Source organism: Portunus trituberculatus, chromosome 32 (genome assembly GCF_017591435.1).
Source record: "Portunus trituberculatus isolate SZX2019 chromosome 32, ASM1759143v1, whole genome shotgun sequence".
In the NCBI taxonomy this organism is placed as follows: Eukaryota; Metazoa; Arthropoda; class Malacostraca; order Decapoda; family Portunidae; genus Portunus; species Portunus trituberculatus.
Window position 1 is genome coordinate 9,732,844 of NC_059286.1, and position 20,796 is coordinate 9,753,639.

The 20,796-nt window shown below is 42.7% G+C and overlaps 1 protein-coding gene across 3 annotated transcripts in view; it reads right to left on the reverse strand.

Annotated features, from left to right (window-relative positions):
- Positions 1–152: 152 nt before the first annotated feature.
- The window catches only part of LOC123511815 (DBH-like monooxygenase protein 1 homolog), a 20,880-nt gene continuing 236 nt past the window's right edge, over positions 153–20,796 (reverse strand). Inside the window, exons 1-17 of one of the 3 annotated variants that reach the window (XM_045267850.1) lie at positions 20,635–20,796; positions 14,915–15,137; positions 14,239–14,343; positions 10,699–10,845; positions 9,973–10,152; positions 9,345–9,431; positions 8,662–8,857; positions 7,933–8,037; positions 7,497–7,660; positions 6,741–6,858; positions 4,862–4,986; positions 3,736–3,878; positions 3,258–3,284; positions 2,995–3,122; positions 2,239–2,404; positions 1,649–1,868; positions 153–1,219 (exon numbers count right to left, since the gene is read on the reverse strand). The exon at positions 20,635–20,796 is cut by the window's right edge and continues 236 nt beyond it. In XM_045267850.1, coding sequence (XP_045123785.1) covers positions 1,040–1,219; positions 1,649–1,868; positions 2,239–2,404; positions 2,995–3,122; positions 3,258–3,284; positions 3,736–3,878; positions 4,862–4,986; positions 6,741–6,858; positions 7,497–7,660; positions 7,933–8,037; positions 8,662–8,857; positions 9,345–9,431; positions 9,973–10,152; positions 10,699–10,845; positions 14,239–14,343; positions 14,915–15,136 — 2,313 coding nt within the window. In that variant the 5' untranslated portion in view covers position 15,137; positions 20,635–20,796 and the 3' untranslated portion in view covers positions 153–1,039. Of the gene's footprint in view, positions 1,220–1,648; positions 1,869–2,238; positions 2,405–2,994; positions 3,123–3,257; positions 3,285–3,735; positions 3,879–4,861; positions 4,987–6,740; positions 6,859–7,496; positions 7,661–7,932; positions 8,038–8,661; positions 8,858–9,344; positions 9,432–9,972; positions 10,153–10,698; positions 10,846–14,238; positions 14,344–14,914; positions 15,138–18,590; positions 18,851–20,634 lie in introns of those variants that run through there. The other 2 variants (XM_045267852.1, XM_045267851.1) reach the window with 2 other exon arrangements.

Here is a 20,796-nt window from a genome sequence, read left to right on the forward strand (position 1 = left end):
TGTCACCACTACACACACACAGTGCCAGACTACCCTGGCTCTGTGTTTGGATGAAGTACATGCCAGTCATCAGCCTGTCTTCCTAGGTTAAGATAACCACCACAATATTTAACTGACTTAATTTGTCTTAGTGAAAGGGAAGTGAAATGTTATTGTATATTCATATTTTTTACAATATTTAAAATACAAGTTTGATATAAAATGATTTCTTCATACAGACACTATCAGTGCATGTAAGAATGCACACACTCACATACTTTCCTCATACATGCTAAGAAATATCTTATCTACAAAAAGATATAAATAAGCATCACATCACACCTATATACAAGCACATTAAAGCTGCACCACAAATCTGACAACACAATACAAGGAAAAGCACTTTTTGTGCTGAGACAGACTCCTCTAATTCAACACAGTATGTGTATCAAGATGACAGTAATCAAAACTCTCTTACGACTCACTTGAAAAATGTTTGTTTAAAATCAATAATTTTCCTACCTTTATTTTCTAAGTAAAAATATAAAAAAAAATGTTTTAAAATACCAGAAATTTGGCTTCTGAAAATGGCAAAGATGTCAGGAATTCATGCAATACACATCTTTGAATGGACGTTATGAACTGTTAGATCAAAGGCAAAGGTAGCAAGGAAAGCTTTCTGCACACTGGAATAGAGATCAACTAAAGGCAGTAACAGTACACCTCTTTTCTTGCATTTATCAGTAATGAATAAGAAAGCAGTAAATCACTATTAGTCTGCATGATTCTACTGCAAGACAGCACTTCCCTTTCTCCCAGTGGTTAGGATGGGTGGGTGGTGGTACTGCATCACACCATGCTGAGTTAGGAGATCTTAGCAAGGTTGTCTGGTCCAAACTCCTCCACTTACATTTCATGCCCATTGTGAGATCAACAGGGCTCCACATGATCAGAAATGAGCTGAGGACCTCTTTGTTATGAGCGAGCTTACTAACCTCAGCTGAAGGAGATATAGTAATAAATATTATAGACTAAAACCAAGCATTCTATCACTATCACACTAACTTGACCCAAGACTAAAGAGTGAAGAGGGAGAGCAAGGTAGGAATGAGGGTGACATAAGCACAGGCTGAAACACAAATTCCTGCACCTCTGTCGATAAGATTGTCCTTGTGTATTTCATTTTCCTCATCTTGTGCGCTGGGCAGTGTGACGACATCAGAAGGAATCCGACCAGTGCCTGCAAAGAAAAGGCAGAGGTCAGGTTCTGTTTCACTCCTTTCTAGATTTTGTTCCATTGTATGTCAAAATTAATCCTGCATCTATAAAATTTACTCATGAAACCAAACAAAAGATTAACCCCTTGAGTGTTTCCATATTCATTCTGCTTACTATTTGGTGATTCTATACAGCTTCAGAAACTTACGTGAGGTATTACAATAATGAAGACTTTGGCCATTAATCTTCTGAACTCCATAGATCCTTCCTAATGTCAATAAAATGGTCTAATCGTACACAAATCTCAAGGTTAAAAATGGGTCCCAGTATTGAAGGGATCAATGTGAATGTAGGTTCAAAATACATGCAGGAATTCTTAAATGAGACTTCCACAAAATGTAACCCTTGCATATAAGACCCTGGTATTGTACAAGCCAAGTTCGTAGTGTACCTTGACTCTTCTCTGTTGTGGCCGCTGGGGTCTGCATGGTGGTGGTGGTGGTGGTGGTGGTGGTGGTAGTGGTAGTGGTGGGTCTAGTGGTAGTAGTGGTGGTGGTGGCTGAGGAAGTAGTAGTGGTGGTGGTGGTGGGGATGGAGGTTGATGGTGGGGTGCAGGCTGGTGGCTGAGACTGCAGCTCTCGATAACGTGGGTATTTACTTTTCTTGGGCAACTGTGTGGGGAGGAAAACAGAGTAAGACCATTTCAGAAGACTTATCTATTTAAACCTTTTCATTAGTCACCACTGGGATCCTTACTCCTTTCATGGGTATTGGCAACACAACCCTGATCACTTCAAGGGAATAACATAAAACTATTTCACTTGGACACAAAACTACCAATACTTGAAGTCACTCCATCATTCTGCTGTTCTTTGCATCTCTGGAAATCAACAGTGATATGGTAAAATGTTCTTAATAGTGACAACTCTCCATGGCAGTGAATCCTCTCCGTCACTGCCACTCAAGTCACATCCAGCACTCACCCCAGACACCCAGCACTCACCCCAAGAACCCAGCACTCACCCCAGACCCAACACTCACCTTACGAACCCAGCACTCACCCCAAGGACAGGCTGGCGGCCGTGGTATTCGCAAGAGGGTTCATGCTGGCCCTGAATCACCATCTGCTGGAGTGTCCTGGCCAGGTACGGGTCCTCCCAGGTGGTCGGGTTGTACAGGATTTCATAGAAGGTTTGGTTGAGATATTCTGGAAAGTAGGAAGGTGGCTTAATTTCTTCAGTCCTTAGACGTGTTTTCCTATTCTTTCTGGTTACTATTTGGTGATTTTATACAGCTTCAGAAATATATGTTGGGATTTCAATGGTAAAGACTTTGGCCACTAATCTTCTGACTTCAATAGACCCTTCCTAATGTCAATAAAATCATCTAGTCATACCCAAAAATGAAGGTAAAAGTGAATCTCAGTACTGAAGGGGTTAACTAAAAGACCAAGTGTGTGACAGAGAAAGACAGATTCTGGAAGGTAAAAGTGTGGTTGAGTTATATTAAAGAGGATAAATGTGTGCTGTGAGGATTCTGAAAGTGTACAGGGTGTGTGTATGTGTGTGTGTGTGTGTGTGTGTGTCTTGGAATTTTTTTAGAAAAGATATGGGGTTGGGATTATATTATGGAAAAGGAAATCTTGTAGTTAATTACAGTTTAATGTGAAAAATCAATTAGAGTAGCTTGGAAAAGTATTTACTGATCAAAAAATGCAGAATGGTGGGATTAAAAAGGAAGTGGTGTGACTCAATACATCTCAACTTGGGAGTGAATTGTGGAGCACCAGTGACTCACTCTGAGGTTCCTTCACCACCACCGAGTTGAAGATGTTGGCAAGTGTTATGTCTCGGGACCGGCCGCCCTCCTCTGCCTCCATCATGTCCAGCAGCCAGTCCTCCATCTCAGCAACGATGGGGAAGTCTCTGAAATACACAGGCAAATGCAGAAATGTAAGGTATGTAGAGATATAAGGTACGTTGTTCCAGGAATATAAGGTTAATATTTTCCTATTAAAACTCACTGATAAAAACTATACATATGTAAAGAGCAATACTCACTTCAGGTATCTGTGATCAAACTGTGTTCTGCAATGGATACGACAAGAGATCATCATCATGGCAAATCTTAGCATTACTCATTACTACACACTTCTCTCATATCATTCATCAGCGTATATGTGAAGCAATAAGAAGCTATAGAGATATGTATAGGGAATGAAGCTACTATCAACATTATAACCCAGAATGATAGTCTGTCTAATTTAAAGTGGCTGGGTATGTGTCTGAATGGTGTTTTGGAGAATGTGTGTGTGTGTATGTGTGTGTGTGTGTGTGTCAGATCTTGAAGCAAAACTGTAATCTGTCCTTTTAATAAGTGTGATCAACAGAAAACCAGTATCATTCACATCAAATCAATTATATCATCAATATGCTACACTGTATTTTGAACCAAGGAATCCTTTTAGAGTAGCCAGCATATAGTCATACCACTACACATTGTTATCCATCACTGGCAAGACACACATCACATGCTTACAGGTTGTTGTTGTACAGATCCTTGATGCCAAAGGTGTCAATGATGAGGGCCATGTCAGGCTTTGAGTAGCAGCCTGAGAGGTTTGCACGTGGGTAGTAGGTGAGGAAGGCAAGACACATCTCCTCCATGGTGCCAAACCCGCCCTGGACAGAGGGAAGGCACGCATTAGGAAGGTGAAGTGGGAGGAGTCTAGCTGTCAAAGTAGCCAACAGAGAAATGTTACAATAAGGATTCTTCAAGGAAATGCTTATTTACCTCACCCTTCATTCTATCTCCTGCCGTGAGAGCTGGGAAAGAATTAAAGGATAGGAGGAGAAGGAAGAAATTGGAGAGAGAGAGAGAGAGAGAGAGAGAGAGGGCCGATATAAAGAGGGTAGGTATGAAGCGTTGTACAGACAAAGAGGAGGCGGAAATGGGGAGGCGGGCATAAGAGTAGGAGCTGTAGCTTAATTGACGTCATGACTTGTGGCCTATGATATTTACTTATTGAAATCCCTTGAGGTGACATGTCGCTCTAGGTAGGCTTAACAATAAGGGTAGGAAATCTGCTTCATCAAGTAGTGAGTTGTCTGTACAAAACGTATCTCAGAATAAGAGTACAATATAGTGAAGTGAATTCCTGGTAGACCTTTGCTGTAGTAGCGGCCTATCCTATATTTGATTTACATTACATCTACTCAAGTGATGCTCAGTGAGTTGATGAACATGCTCCTTCAATTCCTCGGTATAAAGAACCTTGGCAGACACAATGCTCATGATGGTATTGTTATGGAATATTTTGTTGTGTATTCAATATACTAAATATTTTATAGTGCGTAAATCTCTTCAGTATAGATCCACGTAAATATATGTCTGTGTTTTAGAAGCTTCTAGAACAGAGAGAGAGAGAGAGAGAGAGAGAGAGGGGGATAGCTAGTGGGGTATAGGAGCACAAGGAGATGTCCCCAAATACCCCAAGGTGACGTGACAGGTCCATCTTCCAATGACGTGCTGGCAATGCTATAGCCCCTCCTTCTTCAGCAGAGAGGCCACAGGGCTGCCAACACTACCTTCACCCTGCAAGTGTTGCTAAGCTTTGGGTTCAGGGGGCAAGAACAGAGGGAAAATTGCTGACAAATTAACTTACAAAGGTGGGCACTCTCCTCTTGGTGGAATCGTAGCCACAGGACACGATCATAGAGTCCCCGGGCAGAATGTCCCTCGTCTTCTCCAGAACTCTTGCTTGTTGGTAGTTGAAGTCGTAATGGTTGTCTGTACAGAATAAGGAAGCTTTAAGTGTTTGAGATGTTATGGAAGCATCAGTGCGTGCTAAAATGTTACACATGTATTGCCGGGTTGTCATCTACGTGACCAGGGTAACGGGAGCCAGTTTATTGTAGTATTGGTGAGCCTGGGTAGTCAGACACCAGCCAATCACAGGCGTCTGACAAGAGTATATCACGCATGTCCCTCGCGCCTCAGAGCTCAACCAGCATCAGAGAAGGGTAGATGTTGTCCTTCCTGCTCCACCTGTCAGCCAAGTTTCCGTAGTTTCTTGTCACCAGTGTTCTTATCGATAACATTTTCTAAGGCAAAAATCGTAAATGCAATGCCTTGCTAAAATTTGTCCTGAAAACTGGTGTGAAGCTTCGAAGTAGCACGCATCTTCACATCGCCAATGGCTTAGCGCTCCACCACCACCGCTGCCCGGGCCCAAGGTACGGGGGATTCATGGCTTTTACTTTTATTTTCTTTGCAGCATAACAGTTGTTGAATATGTTACTCCATGATTATATTACCCATGTCCTTTGAGGCAATCAGTAGACAGAATGGGTTTGAGCGTGTTGGTATCGGTCACTGCGGCGGCCTATGCAGGTGTGAGCACGCCGCGTGGCGCCCCCTCTCTGGGACCCCTCCTCCCAGTCTCCACTCCTTATACCATATCAATCATTGAATATTGTATGAATGCCACAGTTTGTGGTAGGTAATTTTTTAATTAGCGCACAGGGTGGGTTTAATTACCACAGGGCTTGTTGGTACCGGTCACGTGGCGGCGGCCTGTACAGTTTTGAGCACGCCGCGTGGCGCCTCTCACTGGGTCCCTCCACTGCACCACGTGGGCCCAAATACTTGACCTAGGAATTCCACGTCTGGTTGGTTATATATATATATATATATATATATATATATATATATATATATATATATATATATATATGTATGTATATATATATAATTTTACTTTTCAATTTTAAAGATAAATCTATTTTCTTTTACTTTCCAATTTTTTTTTCTATCTTATTTCTTCTACGTTTGTAATTTTTTCCAGTTTCCTTGTTATAACATTTCACTTTTATTTCTCCCTCCTTTTAATTTCTTAAAAATGTTTCTGTTGACAAATTAACATGCAATAAATACTAAGCTCTTCACCTCCACTGCTACATGTCTCTGGTGGTGGCTGAACGTGACTTATGGCATGACTATGACTGTCTTGCATATGTTGCATTTATCACTCTATTATCATTTCATATTTATTAATGTTTTAAGAATTCAGTGTTGCACGAAATCATGAGGTTCTTTGGTGTTTTGTCTTCTCATTGAGAGTTTAAGGTGTCACATATATTACCTTATTTGCCAACCCATCCTTCCGAATCATACTCAATTCATTAACCATTTGAGTGCCATGACACATTTCCATATTCATTGTGCTTACTATTTGGTGATTCTATACAGCTTCAGAAACTTATTTTGGGATTAAAATAGTGAAGACTGTGGTCATTAATCTTCTGACCTCCATATACCCTTTGTAATGTCAATAAAATGGTCTAATTGCACACAAATCTCAAGGTAAAAATGCGTCCCACTATTTAAGGGTTAAGACATTATGAAGCCGCACAGAACTGAAAGAAAGAATATCATCTAATATTATGGAGCGAAGTGTCTAGCTATCTGACGCACACACACAATGATATGCCAGACAAAGACCTCTAAATGTAAGGCAAACACTTTCCCTGTCTTGCACTCACCCTGTATGATGGGCGGGAGCTCCTGGCCCCCTCGGATGTGTTGCACGGAGATGGAGGAGCCGAGCAGGTGGGCGTGAAGGACCCCCTGGAACACTGTGATGCCTGTCGCTGGCACCGTCTTGGGAGGAGAGGGAACAAAGGGTTACTGAGGGGAGAGACATAATTTGGAGGATTTTCAAGGTTGTTTTCAGTGTGTTTATAGGATGTTTTTTTGTATAGTGTATGGAGTTTGAAGGACATATATTGAGGTGAAATCTTGGCCCACGACTTCTGTGTAGCTAAACGTAAGTCTGTGTTTATTTATGTGACATCACATCTCCTTAACTCCTTCAGTAATGGGATTTATTTTTAACGTGAGTTTTGTTTATAATTACATGATTTTGTTGACATTAGGAAGGGTCTATGGAGGTGAGAAGATTAATAGTCAGAGTCTTCACTGTTTTAATCCCCACATAAGTTTCTGAATTTGAATAAAATCACCATATAGTAAGCAGAATATCAAAGCGTGTCATGGTACTGAAGAGGTTAAGCATGGGCATGTACACACACACACACACACACACACACACACACACACACACACACACACACACACACACACACACACACACACACACATGCCAAGGCTGTCTCCCAAAACTGTAGCCATGACAAAGCACAAAACTTTCACATTCACACCACTGACTGAGAGAGTAGTGAGTGTTGCCTTCAGTCAAGCACAGTGGCAGAACAGTTAGCCAAGGGTCACATATTAACCTTCTGGGTGCAAGTGGAGGTGCAGTGAGCCACGGTGGTCCACTGCTGGCCGGGAGGGATGATCATAGTCGGGGAGACAGTGTGGCCAAGAGTCAGCACGCCAGCGTCATGTTCTCGCAGCTGCTCAGTGTACAGCAGCCGAACACCAGAGCTGTCCGTCACACCTGGACACACAAATCATCACTGTTACTCTACCATTCACGCTTCACACTTACTCCTCCTTCCACTGACCCCATTACTGATTCACCTGCATATTTCCTCCTTCCAATGAGTTTCTATCACTGAATCTCCATATTTCCTTATTCTTTACTTATTTTCCAGCCAATTCTTCTGCATACTTTGTCATTCTTCCCCTGCTGGTTCTCCTATTTTATCACTATGACACAACACAACCTTTGCTTTACCTTCATTCATGTGTTCCCCGCCACTCACTCACCTGGCACAAGGTCCGGGTTATCGTAGTGAATCTCCAGCATGAAGTAACTCGCACCTCCGTGTTCCTCGCCGAGAGGGATCCCCACGTTAGCTGGCAACATTTCACCTGCAACAGTAAATATTAGTTACATATTTCCTCTATCAACATCAGTTAAAATACGCACACATGTTAGATACCTGAGTGATTTCAATACGACTGTTCACGTCGTATTATTGAGAGGTAATTTATGGATAAAAATCAATGTTGCTGTCTGTCTTTGCCTCAGTGTTGTGTGGTCTGTTATTCAGTTTTACCATATTGACTGAAATACTTGATGGTTTGTCTGGTTCTTTTGGGTCATTTCAAATTATTTTTGCCAAACAAAATCCTAAGCACTACTTCATTCGCTCTGTGGCAGCACATGGACAGTGACGCCAGACACAGAGGCAGCACAGTGCAAACATCAGTTTGTGAGTGAGAACTGATGGATAAGTTGATTGCTCTTCAAGTAAGAAAAGTCGTGAATAAAGTCAAGTCAGCTAACACTCACATTGATGAAACTGGAGACGCATCCTCATTTTTATTATGAAAATGTGAATCAATGACCTAAAACACATCTACAGGGCCCTGTTATGCATTCATACCCCCCAACAAAATAATTATTTAGCACATTTAAACACTGCATCATTACAAAATGAGACTGTAATGTAGATACGAGTTTCATAGTAACACAAGAGACGCTGGACTGACCCTCAGAGCCGATGGCCCAAGCGACAATGGCCGTGTTGCAGCTGAACCAGGAGACAGGCATGTTATGGTCGTAGCACTGTGCCCCCTTGGCCGACACAAACTTATGGAGCAGCTTGTCGGCATGTGGGATGTGACACTCGTACAGCAGCATGTGGTGGACGTGCTGGCGGTTCTCCGGCTGAATCTGTGGCATGTACTGTGGGGGAGAGGAGGTGGATGAGCAGAGTGACCAGAGATGACAGGGATCAGGCGGCACATGATAGTGAAGGAGGAGAACGTTTCATTACAGGAAGAAGGGAAGTGGAGTCAGAGATGGTAGTGTCAAGGAAGAAGTAAATAAGGTGGAGTAGCGGAGGGAAGGCTGGGGGGAGTAGCTTATTATCTTGCAGGGAAGAAGTAGAGCGAGTAGTAGTAGTAGTGGTGGTGGTGGTGTTTGGAAAGTAAATGAAGTGGAATAGTAGAGGGGGTGAGATGATTAGGTAATGATGATGATTTTCGATGCCAACTAGCTCTGATCAATGTATGTCTGAAGATACACCAAGGATCAAACAAAGTAATGATAAAACTAGTCGCAAATGTTAAAGTAAGCATCACATTCACCCCAAATGAGGTGATGTAGTGAGATACATTATGTGCTGAACAAAACGATGAAAGTAGATGAAAAGAGATGATACCACACTCACCCCAATGAGATGTGTCTTGCGGGGCATGTCTGGCACTCTGTACAGCTTGCACCAGTACAGCGTGTGTAGTGTGTCCAGCAGCGATACCTGGGAGGGAGGAAAGGCCTCAGGATACTTAACTAATTGGTTAGGTGTCTGTACTATAAAAGCCTTTTGAGATTGTAATTAATTGGCCAAGTTGATGGGTTTTCTTGATCATGTTTGGAGAAGTACATGGTTGACAAGACAGTCCCTTTCCACTGGAGCTGTGAATGATGTGTGTGCGTGTGGTGCTTGGTTTGGGCCATCCATGTGGGACTATACAGATAGATAGACATTTCAAGACACTCATAAAAATCTCATTATCAGCTGTCTCAGTCTCTAACTGTTGATGGATATTAAAATGCAAGTGTCTATCTCTCAGTGTGATTGTAAAAGCACCTGAAAAGATTGGTCTCTCCTTAAGTGCATCACTGAAGCACTGAACAACTGACTAATAAGGTGCAATAAATCCGTGGGACATAAGAGGCATTCCAGCCAGGGAGGGACAAATTGTAGCACTCAAGGTGTCACGGCTAAACAGTTGCCACATGTCCAAGATCAATTCTGTCTGCATAAATCCTGTTACTGAGTGAAACATGACACACACCTCAGGAGCCAACACGTCCCAGTAGCGGGTGGGCGTTGAGGGCTGGCTGGAGGTGAGGTGGGGCTGGGGGTGGCGCAGGTAAAGGCTTCGTGTTCCTCTGTGGTCGTGTTTCCGCAGTCGCTCTTCATCCTTCTCAGGGTCCAGGGCATCGTATGACCAGATGACCCGCACCGTGTCATCCTGGTGGCAGGGGAAGCACGTGAATACACAGCCACACTTCTGCTCTACCTAACTCACCTTCATCCCATTTATATACACTCATTTTGCAGCTTTTCAAAATTTATCTTAATCCCACTTAACAAATATGAAGTCACACAGCTTCCTCACTAATTTTATTCCCAAGACTCTAAAATTAAAATTAATAAATGAACAACTAATTAAGATACTAATAAATTAAGCACTTTTCACCATTAAATTTTCTTAGTTTCAATAAATACAAGTAGTCATGACATAATTAATGGAATACAAGAATGGAGTTAGGAGGAAGGAGGAATGAGGAAGGAGAAAAGGACGGAGGAGGAAGGAGTTGAGAAAGTAGTTAGGAATTGAAAAGGAGGAAGCTAGAATTAAATAGATGAAAGTTGGAATTCAGAGGAAGGAGTTTGGAGACGAATTTTACAACTGAAAGAAAGGCAAGAGTTGAAAAGAGGAAGACTGGGAGTGTAGAGAAGGAAGCTGTAGTCAATTCAAGCAGTCTCAATCACCAATCAGTCTCGTCACACGCACCTGCAGTTGGTAATCCTGGTCATCACACGTGGTCCAGGGTCGCCACAGTCGCAGCACAGTGTGGGTGGAGTTCTCGTAGCCTCCCAGCAGCCTATAGTCCTGGGAGGCGTCCAGGGAGGGGGTGAGCTGGCCCCACGCATGACGGTCCTGCGGGGAGGGCAAAGCGGAAGATTAATGGCGCGTATTCTGAAACACTTGCTCTCTCACCATCACTGTTTTCCAAAGGCTCCAGTTGAAGGGACTCGTGTTTTTAGGGTATTTTTAAGATTCTGGTGATAGAGTGGAAAGATTTCTAGTTTACTGAAAGGAAAACTGCCTTATAAACCCGACTAATTAGTTGTCTTAATGGGATTGAAAATTGTCGTGGTGAGAGAGCAAGTCGTTTGTGAATATGGGCTATTATCAGGGGAAGAAATTAAGATAAGAGAAGAATGACCAAACTTGGAAAAAAAAAAGAAAGAATAAAGATACGGCAAGAATAGAAGAATACAAACACGATGAATGAGGAGTATACGCCAAAGTGGGAGGCGATACATAGGCATTCCAGTATTCAGAAACGCTTTGCTCTCTCACGGTGACTATTTTCCAAAGGCTCTGGTTGAAGATACTCATGTTTTTAAGGGTATTTTCATGGTTTTCGTGACGGATTAGCAAGATTTTTAGTTGATCATAAGGAGAAACTGCCTTGAAAACCCTGCTAGTTGAAAAATTGTCGTGGTGAGAGATAAAGTCGTTTCTGAATATGGGCGTCATCAATCCCCACGCCCACAGACATGTCTAGCCGAGTTTTCATGAGTGTTTCTCCAGTTGATAATGTAGAATTCTTGTCACTCTGCCTCTAGAACCGTAAAAACACCTTAACACGTGTAAATATAAATAAAACCTTTTGAAATAGTGAATATGAAGCACAGAAATGTTTGAGAATATGAAGCTATTATCTTTAAACAAGTTCTGAAGCATTACGGGAGATAGTACGATGATCACTTTACATTACAAGTACACATGAAAGCTGCCCTCTTTCCAACTGAAACCGTTTGAAGTAAGTAGTGGGTACTGGGTAGAGGCGCCCTGATAGGTTGACTTGAGGATAAAGGAGTGGGAGCGTTGGCGAGCACGAATTGTGAACTGGTTGGTGTCTTGCTTTGTGCCTATGTCCTTTCCTAGAACTGGCTCAACTTTTGCGGCATTACATTATTCCCTGCATCGACCACCACGAAGTATTACCAAAGTATGTGTGTACGATTAGACTTTCTCTTTTACCACCATTACCACTACACAACAACCACCACTACCTTCCTTTACCTTAACCCCTTCCATTACCATTACCAGCTCTCCTTTTCCTCATTCACATCATAAATTCACGCAGCTCTTCAACCATGGCAGCTTTCCTCCCACCCTTGCAGCCCTTCTCCTCTCTCCAATCCCAGTGTGACAGTCAATATATGAATTATGTTCTGGAAGATTGCGTTTTTAGTGCATTACGTTATTAAATTCTCTCTCTCTCTCTCTCTCTCTCTCTCTCTCTCTCTCTCTCTCTCTCTCTCTCTCTCTCTCTCTCTCTCTCTCGACAGGGAGGGATGGAGGCAAGAAGGGAGTAGGGGAAGGGAGAAATTAGAGTCGCTACAAGGGCGTGTACCAGGCGACAATTTAGCAAGTTCACAAGCCTCTGCACGTATTACACTTTTCCTCTCTCTCTCTCTCTCTCTCTCTCTCTCTCTCTCTCTCTCTCTCTCTCTCTCTCTCTCTCTCTCTCTCTCTCTCTCTCTCTCTCTCTCTCTCTCTCTCTCTCTCTCTCTCTCTCTCTCTCTCTCTCTCTGAACACCCTGAAAATAAGGCCTTGTTCTCATTCCTGCCGCTCATGCCCCGGTGATCCTGTACATTCAATTAATGATGAGTCTTGGGTGAGTCTGTCGTGTCAGGGCGACGCAGCAACGCCTCGGTGGCTGCCAGGCTGCGATTCACACAGGCACATTCCACTCCAAGTACGAAGCATGCATTTCTTTCCCTTTATTGTGTGTATTTATTTGCCGTCCTTTTTTTCTAACGGGAGTGAGTTAACCTTGAATCTTTACTAACCAAGATACATTGTTTTATATTTGACTTAGGCATCGAATCCACGTCCTTTGATAAATCCACTGATCCCTTCCTCTCCTGTTACTAGCGTTACAAAAAATAGCTAACGGGAGTGAGTTAATTTTGAACCCTTATAGACCAAGATACATTGATTTATATTCGACTTAGGCATCAAATCCACGTTCTTTGATGGTTCCACTGATCTCTCCATCTCTTCTGTTACTAGCGCTAAAAAAGAACATCTAACACGCTTACTAACAAGAATGAGTTAACCTTGAATCTTTATTAACCAAGATACATTGTTTTATATTTGACTTAGGCATCGAATCCACGTCCTTTGATAAATCCACTGATCCCTTCCTCTCCTGTTACTAGCATTACAAAAAATAGCTAACGGAGTGAGTTAATTTTGAACCTTATAGACCAAGATACATTGATTTATATTCGACTTAAGCATCAAATCCACGTTCTTTGATAAATCCAGTGATCTCTCCTTCCCTTCTGTTACTAGCGCTACAAAGGATAGCTAACGCACGTACAGCACTTCCCTGACACGGGTGGGTTGGCTTAATCAGGTGTGATGTGTGAATGCAGTGTGTGGTGAAGGCTGCCCATTCTGCTCACTGTTAGGTTTGAATTGCATCACCTCAGTAACGTGTGTTCACCGCCTGACTCCCTTGTTTAATCAGGATCGTGGGATGGTTTCCTCAGCTTACTCAGGGAAGCTTGACTTAATGTAATTGCCGTGTTTGTATTAAATCTGATACTTCCTTTTTTTTATTTCCTTGTTAATTATAATCTTTTCTCTTATTCTCCCTCCCCTACTTCCTCCTCCTCCTCCTCCTCCTCCTCCTCCTCCTCCTCCTCCTCCTCCTCCTCCTCCTCCTCCTCCTCCTCCTCCTCCTCCTCCTCACCTTTTTGTCTATCTTTCTGTCCTTTTTTTTTAATCGGTCCATGCAAAGGTCACTCACACGATTGTAGTACACCCCCCCCGCTCCCCCATCAGTGAGAGGAGAGAGAGAGAGGGATAGGGAGTGAGAGAGTGAGCGCGTGGCAACTCTCCCGGCACGTGTTGGAGGCGGCGCGTGTCTTGTTATGCTTCACGCTATTCTCTCTCTCTCTCTCTCTCTCTCTCTCTCTCTCTCTCTCTCTCTCTTGGGTGTGGATGAAAATTGTGTGAATGACCTTAATATGCATCGAATAGAAAGAACGAAAAGAATTGAAGGACGAGAAAAGGAGAGAAAAGTGGATGAAAAGGACAAATAAAAAGGAAAATAATGCAAATTGCTATAAAAGAAGAAAGAAAGGAAGGAAAGAAGGAAGAATGTACATAAAGAGAAGCAGAACACTGAATTACTAGTATTCAAAGAAGTATACATAAAGTAATTTGTACACACACACACACACACACACACACACACACACACACACACACACACACACACACACACACACACACACACACACCTGTAGATACACCTGCCCGTCAGCCACCCAGCCAATCACCACGTCGGAACCTTTCATGCCTCCGGTAGGTGAAAAACCGAGGCCAACGTATCCCTTTGTCGCCACCTGCAGGAGGGAAGGAAGGGGAAAGGGGGGGGGGAAGGGTTTAGGTTAGGTTAGGTTTGGTGAAAGGCGTATTGTATGGACAGTGTATAGGCAGTGTATGGGCCCTTCTCGTTGTATAGGCGCTTATTCACTCACTGGCTCAATAATTCAATAGTGTTTTCCATTCACTTATTGTCATTTATTCGCCTACTCACTCGCTCACTCTTTCTCACTCTATCACTCTTCCACTCTTCCACTCTCTCTCTCTCTCTCTCTCTCTCTCTCTCTCTCTCTCTCTCTCTCTCTCTCTCTCTCTCTCTCTCTCTCTCTCTCTCTCTCTCATGTAATCTTCTTTACTCAGTCACTCTTCTTTACTCAGTGACTAATGGACTCACTCACTCACTCACTCACTCACTCACTCACTCACTCACTCACTCGCATTTCTCTCTCTCTCTCTCTCTCTCTCTCTCTCTCTCTCTCTCTCTCTCTCTCTCTCTCTCTCTCTCTCTCTCTCTCTCTCTCTCTCTCTTGCAATCTTCTTTACTCAATGACTAATGGACTCACTCACTCACCCACTGACTCACTGACTCACCTGCACCTCCAGCGTGAGTCCCTCCTCCTCGGGGCTCCACAGCATCACATAGTGCCCCCTGTGGTCCATCACTGCCTGGTGGTGGAAGCGGTGGGGGGGCAGCGACCCTTCCACGCCCATCCCCACCTTCGTCACCACTGCCATAGCCCCCCACCAGCACCACCACGACGCTGTCACCCCTATCACTCCCCCAGGGGCGCCCCATCTCCTCCGTGGCCACATCCTGAAGGAGGGGAGGGATGGGGAAGGGTTGAATAAAGAGGGAAGACGAGATATTGAATGTAATTGTAAAGAAAAGATGAGAAAGAATGAAATGGTGGGAGACAACGAGTGCGTGTGTTGAAAGGGAATGATTTGGAAAGGCAAGGCGAGGTATTAACTGGAATGAGACGCATGGTGTTTGACAATGGGTGGGAAAGAAGGAAGTGAGAATAGGAAGACACTGAATGTAAGTGTGCTGGAAGGAATTCATACTGTAATCAACTTCGTGAACCGAGAAATGTTTAGGGTCTTATTACATGTGTATATATTATCGTTGAAACGCGAATATTTGGAACTAAAGGGTAATGTAGCTGAAATAATTAACCTACACAATATTCTGTACGGGAAACGTCACTCTCTATATATAATTGCATCTAGAATTATGGTTACGCCTTCCACACTAATGTTTGATCACAAGTACAGATTCACCTCTTCAGTACTGGGTCACATTATTACCTAGAGATTTGTGTACCATTAGACCATTTCATTGACATTAGGAAGGGTCTATGGAGGTCAGAAGATTAATGGCAACAGTCTTCACTATTTTAATCCAGACATAAGTTTCTGAAGCTATAAAATCACCAAATAGTAACCAGAAGGAACATTTTTTTTCTTCCCTACGTAAAAAAAAAAAAATAAAATAAAATAATGAAAACGCGTCACGGTACTGTAGGGGACAATTAGAACATCCTTTATATATTTACTTCAGTCTGAGGAGGGTCGACACTGCGGAAAGTCACACTGAGTCACTTTAAAAGAATCTGAAGAACACTGCGATGTCTGATTTTTTTTTTTTTTTTGTCTTTTTTTTGTTGCTCAGATAGGAAGCATGATTAATTCTTCATCTTCCTTTGTTGTTTTTTTCTCGCCCCTTGTTTCTTTGGAGATTTTTACAGGTCATCAACCTCAACCTTTTACCTCCTCCTCCTCCTTCTCCTCCTCCTCCTCCTCCTCCTCCTCCTCCTCCTCCTCCTCCTCCTCCTCCTCCTCCTCCTCCTCCTCCTCCTCCTCCTCCTCCTCCTCCTCCAAATCAATGCTACCTGTTAAGCATTCAAATCGAGTGCCATAGTATATTTCTACACTACTACTACTACTACTACTACTACTACTACTACTACTACTACTACTACTACTACTACTACTACTACTACTACTACTTCTTGTTCTTCTTCTTTTTGTTCTCATTGTTCTCGTTGTTCTTGTTCTTGTTCTTTTCTTTTACTACTACTACTACTACTACTACTACTACTACTACTACTACTACTACTACTACTACTACTACTACTACTAGGAGGAGGAGGAGGAGGATAAAAATGATAGTGTGAAGTTTGCTACTAGAACAGCTGACAAATCACACACACACACACACACACACACACACACACACACACACACACACACACACACACACACACACACACACACACACACACACACACTCTAGTCACTTTTAATACAATACATCTCCTTCCTGTATCCTGACATTCTCAAATAAATACAACATGCTTTCCTCTTTCTCTATTTTCCTTTCATTTGTATCCGTCTTTCCTCCCTTTTCTCCTCCACTACTTCCCTCCAATCCTTCCCTCCAATTTCTCCCTCCTCCCTCCCTTCCCTCCTGCCATTTCTTCATTATGCATCGGATCACTTCGATGTGTGTGTGTGTGTGTGTGTGTGGGGGTTTACCTGCGTCGTTGGCATTCCTTGCATTTAAAATCGACTTTTCCTGAATTTTTCCCATTTTAACACTGAAAGCTTTACAATTATTTTTTTTCCCATTCCTTATATCAGTTTCACCTTTCAATTTTTTTTTTTTAAGGCGTTACTATTCCTTACATTTTGATCATCTTGTTAATTCAGACCATAACTCAATTTTGTTCAATGATATCGTGGAAAGAAAATTGACTCACCTGATCCATTAACTACATAACTATCTTTGTTCTTTTTTTGCCTTAACTCGTCCCTCACACTGACTTTATATCGGCCGCTCGTGAATAATTAAGGATAATCGAAGGGAAGGGAATGGAGAGAGTGGACGCAAGTGGCCAGCGTGGTGAAGGGTATATGAAGAGTAGGGCTGATAATTGTGGTGGAGGGAGGAGGTACGAGCAGGAGAGAGAGAGAGAGAGAGAGAGAGAGAGAGAGAGAGAGAGAGAGAGAGAGGGGGGGGAGATTCGCAATGTATCGTAAATTGTGAGACGAAGGAATAAAAGTATGTTGCAAGTGGTTTTTGTAAAATGTGCCAATTCTTTGATAAAATGATAAACAGACAGACATACAGACAAATAGAACAGAGAGATAGAAACAAGCTGACGAAAGGAAGAACACACACACACACACACACACACACACACACACACACACACACACACACACACACACACACACACACACACACACACACACAGAATACGCGATCAGGTGTTCCGGAAACCACTCGATTCCTGTCCCACACTTCTGAAATATTGAAAGTTTTGCAGTGGCGTCTTTTTATAGATGGCGTTTGTCGCGGCACTGCTCCACTGTCGCCCTGCCGTTCACCTCTTACTCCTTAAACGTTGCCTGTGTGTTAATGTGAAAGAAAATAACTGTATATCGCAACGCCACTCCTCATGATAAGAAAAATATAATACTTTGTGGTACTTCAGGTTGATTTTGTACTGTATTGGTATTTGAGTCGATATTGATTTGAAAGGTTTCGTTTTCTTTTTTTTTTTTCTTTTTTTTTTTTTTTTCTAAATCATGAAGTGTTACAATATCGCTGGTAATGTTGATAGAAACGTCATTGTTTTGTGTACGAGACTGAAATGTTGAATTGAAATAATGTTTTGATTCATAGTTAAATTTGATTATATTATTCTTACGTTTTGCTGTCATCTAACTATCCTCGAAACTTTGTATTTTATTAAGTTTACAAAAAAAAAAAAAAAAAAACATTTAAATTGCAATGGTGTTTCCGTTTGTAGTTTAACATTTCATTACATTGCATTCATCTTTGGCATTAATAAAACATAACAGAAACCAGGAATACACAAACACATTTTTACTTGATTTTCCAGTTTACAGTTACCTTTAACCCTTTCTGTACCATGACGTGTTTTCATATTAATTCTTCTTACTATTTGCTGATTTTATACAGCTTCAGAAATTTATGTGCGGGAATTAAAATAGTGAAGACTTTGGCCATTAATCTTTAGATCTCCATAGACCCATCCTAATGTCAATAAAATGGTCTAATCGTACACAAATCTCAAGGTAAAAATGTGTCAGTATTGAAGGGGTTAAATGTCACTATTACTCGTATATTACAATCTTTTGGACAATAAAATGAATCACAAACGCAACATTACAAACATGAATCAAGTGAACATAGCCACAGTAACAACATATCTGGACGCGTTTTGACTCTAGTTACCTTTGAGTCAGGCAATCTCTACGCTGAGCACTCCATCTAACAAGGCATCCACGGAAATGTCACGTGCTGGTTCGCTGATCACCGCACACGCTGTACTTCCTCTGCGGCGGCTCAAGTCAGACTGGTGTGCAGAGTGAAGTGTCTGAGTCGCGTCCTGAGCCCTGAGCACCGCCAGTATTAAGCGATTGGTGTGTCATGCTTCGTGCCTCGCCTCGGTCCTCGCCACGCGTCACTCGGTCACTCCATCTTTCCTTCCCTCGATGGCCACTTTGCCCTCCTGTGTTCGTGGTCATAAGTGGCGGCTGTGTTTACCTCCCTGCCTTTACTGCCGTTATTTGCCGCATTACCTCCCTTATTACTGCTTGTCTACTACTACTACTACTACTACTACTACTACTACTACTACTACTACTACTACTACTACTACTACATTTGTCCCTGAATTTTGACTGATTCTTTTGATTCGTTTGTGAAGACTACAGTTCAAGCGGGCTTTTTTTTTTTTTTTTTTTTTAATGTACATATTTTTTGCCCTTGGTAATTTTCCCTCTTACATGAAAAAAAAAATTCTACTACTCCTATTTCTACTCACCTCCTACTCCTAGCACTCCTACCACCACCACCACTACCACCACCACTACCACAACTAATACAACCACCATCATAGCTACGGTGAAGTAATGATCTGTCACAGCATTATAAATGGCTTAGGATACGTGGAAGTCCTGTAGTGTGTGTGTGTGTGTGTGTGTGTAGCAATGTAAAGTAATGATGTGTCAAGGTATATTATAAATCGCCCTTGTACATAATATAGGGAGCGTTACCTGAGCTGATGTAATATAATGGGCGCACCTTAATTGCCTGTTACCTGATATTAATTAGTGTGTGTGTGTGTGTGTGTGTGTGTGTGTGTGTGTGTGTGTTTCACTGTTTGATCTGCTGCAGTCTCTGACGAGACAGCCAGACGTTACCCTACGGAACGAACTCAGAGCTCATTATTTCCGATCTTCGGATAGGCCTGAGACCAGGCACACACCACACACCGGGACAACAAGGTCACAACTCCTCGATTTACATCCCGTACCTACTCACTGCTAGGTGAACAGGGGCTACACGTGAAATATCTCCCAAAACACCCAAATATTTCCACCCGGCCGGGAATCGAACCCCGGTCCTCTGGCTTGTGAAGCCAGTGCTCTAACCACTGAGCTACCGTGTGTGTGTGTGTGTGTGTGTGTGTGTGTGTGTGTGTGGTATATTGTAATTGTTGGGTTGCAGTTCTTCGCTTTGTTGTATCATTTGTTTGGGATATATGGCTTGGATTAGGAGGAAGGCAGATCTCTCTCTCTCTCTCTCTCTCTCTCTCTCTCTCTCTCTCTCTCTCTCTCTCTCTCTCTCTCTCTCTCTCTCTCTTTCTTTCTTTCTTTCTTTCTTTCTTTCTTTCTTTCTTTCTTTCTTTCTTTCTTTCTTTCTCTCTCTCTCTCTCTCTCTCTCTCTCTCTCTCTCTCTCTCTCTCTCTCTCTCTCTCTCTCTCTCTCTCTCTCTCTCTCTCTCTCTCTCTCTCTCTCTCTCTCTCTCTCTCTCTCTCTCTCTCTCTCTCTCTCTCTCTCATACTATAACACCATTTCCCTCAATTAATCTACCTGAGTTTCCCTTTCTTTATTTCTCCCCCTATACCTTTCTCCCTAATACCCTTCTCCTCCCCCTACCCTTGGGCAACCAACAACCCCGACCCTCCCTCCCAGGCAGTCTCCTCGTGTTACCTATCAAAGAAAACGGTGTGGGACAAACTAATCTATTCCTTCAGCTTCACCCACTCACGCAATGACAAACTTTGAACACCTGCTACGTTGAAACCTGATTACTTAGCGCCGGACTGAAGGCACCACGTAATTGCAAGACACAAGAGGAACACGTGACGGAGAAATGTTTAAAGTTTAAAGAGTCTATTGAATATTTAAGGTTTCCACGAGAATTGAGAGAGATTTTGTGGTAATAGTTTGGCGTGGGAGGAAACAGGTGTAGTGAGAGGTTAGTTGCTCACCTGTGGAGGGTCTAGGAGTGGAGTCAAGGGCGTGGAGGTTTAGTGGGGTAGGTGTCAGTCCTCATAGGTCGCTGCTGTGACCGGTAACACACACAGACACGGGAAACTAAGCCGATTGAGGTGTCTTTGTCTTCGCTTCCAAACCTGTCAGTAGCCTCCTCC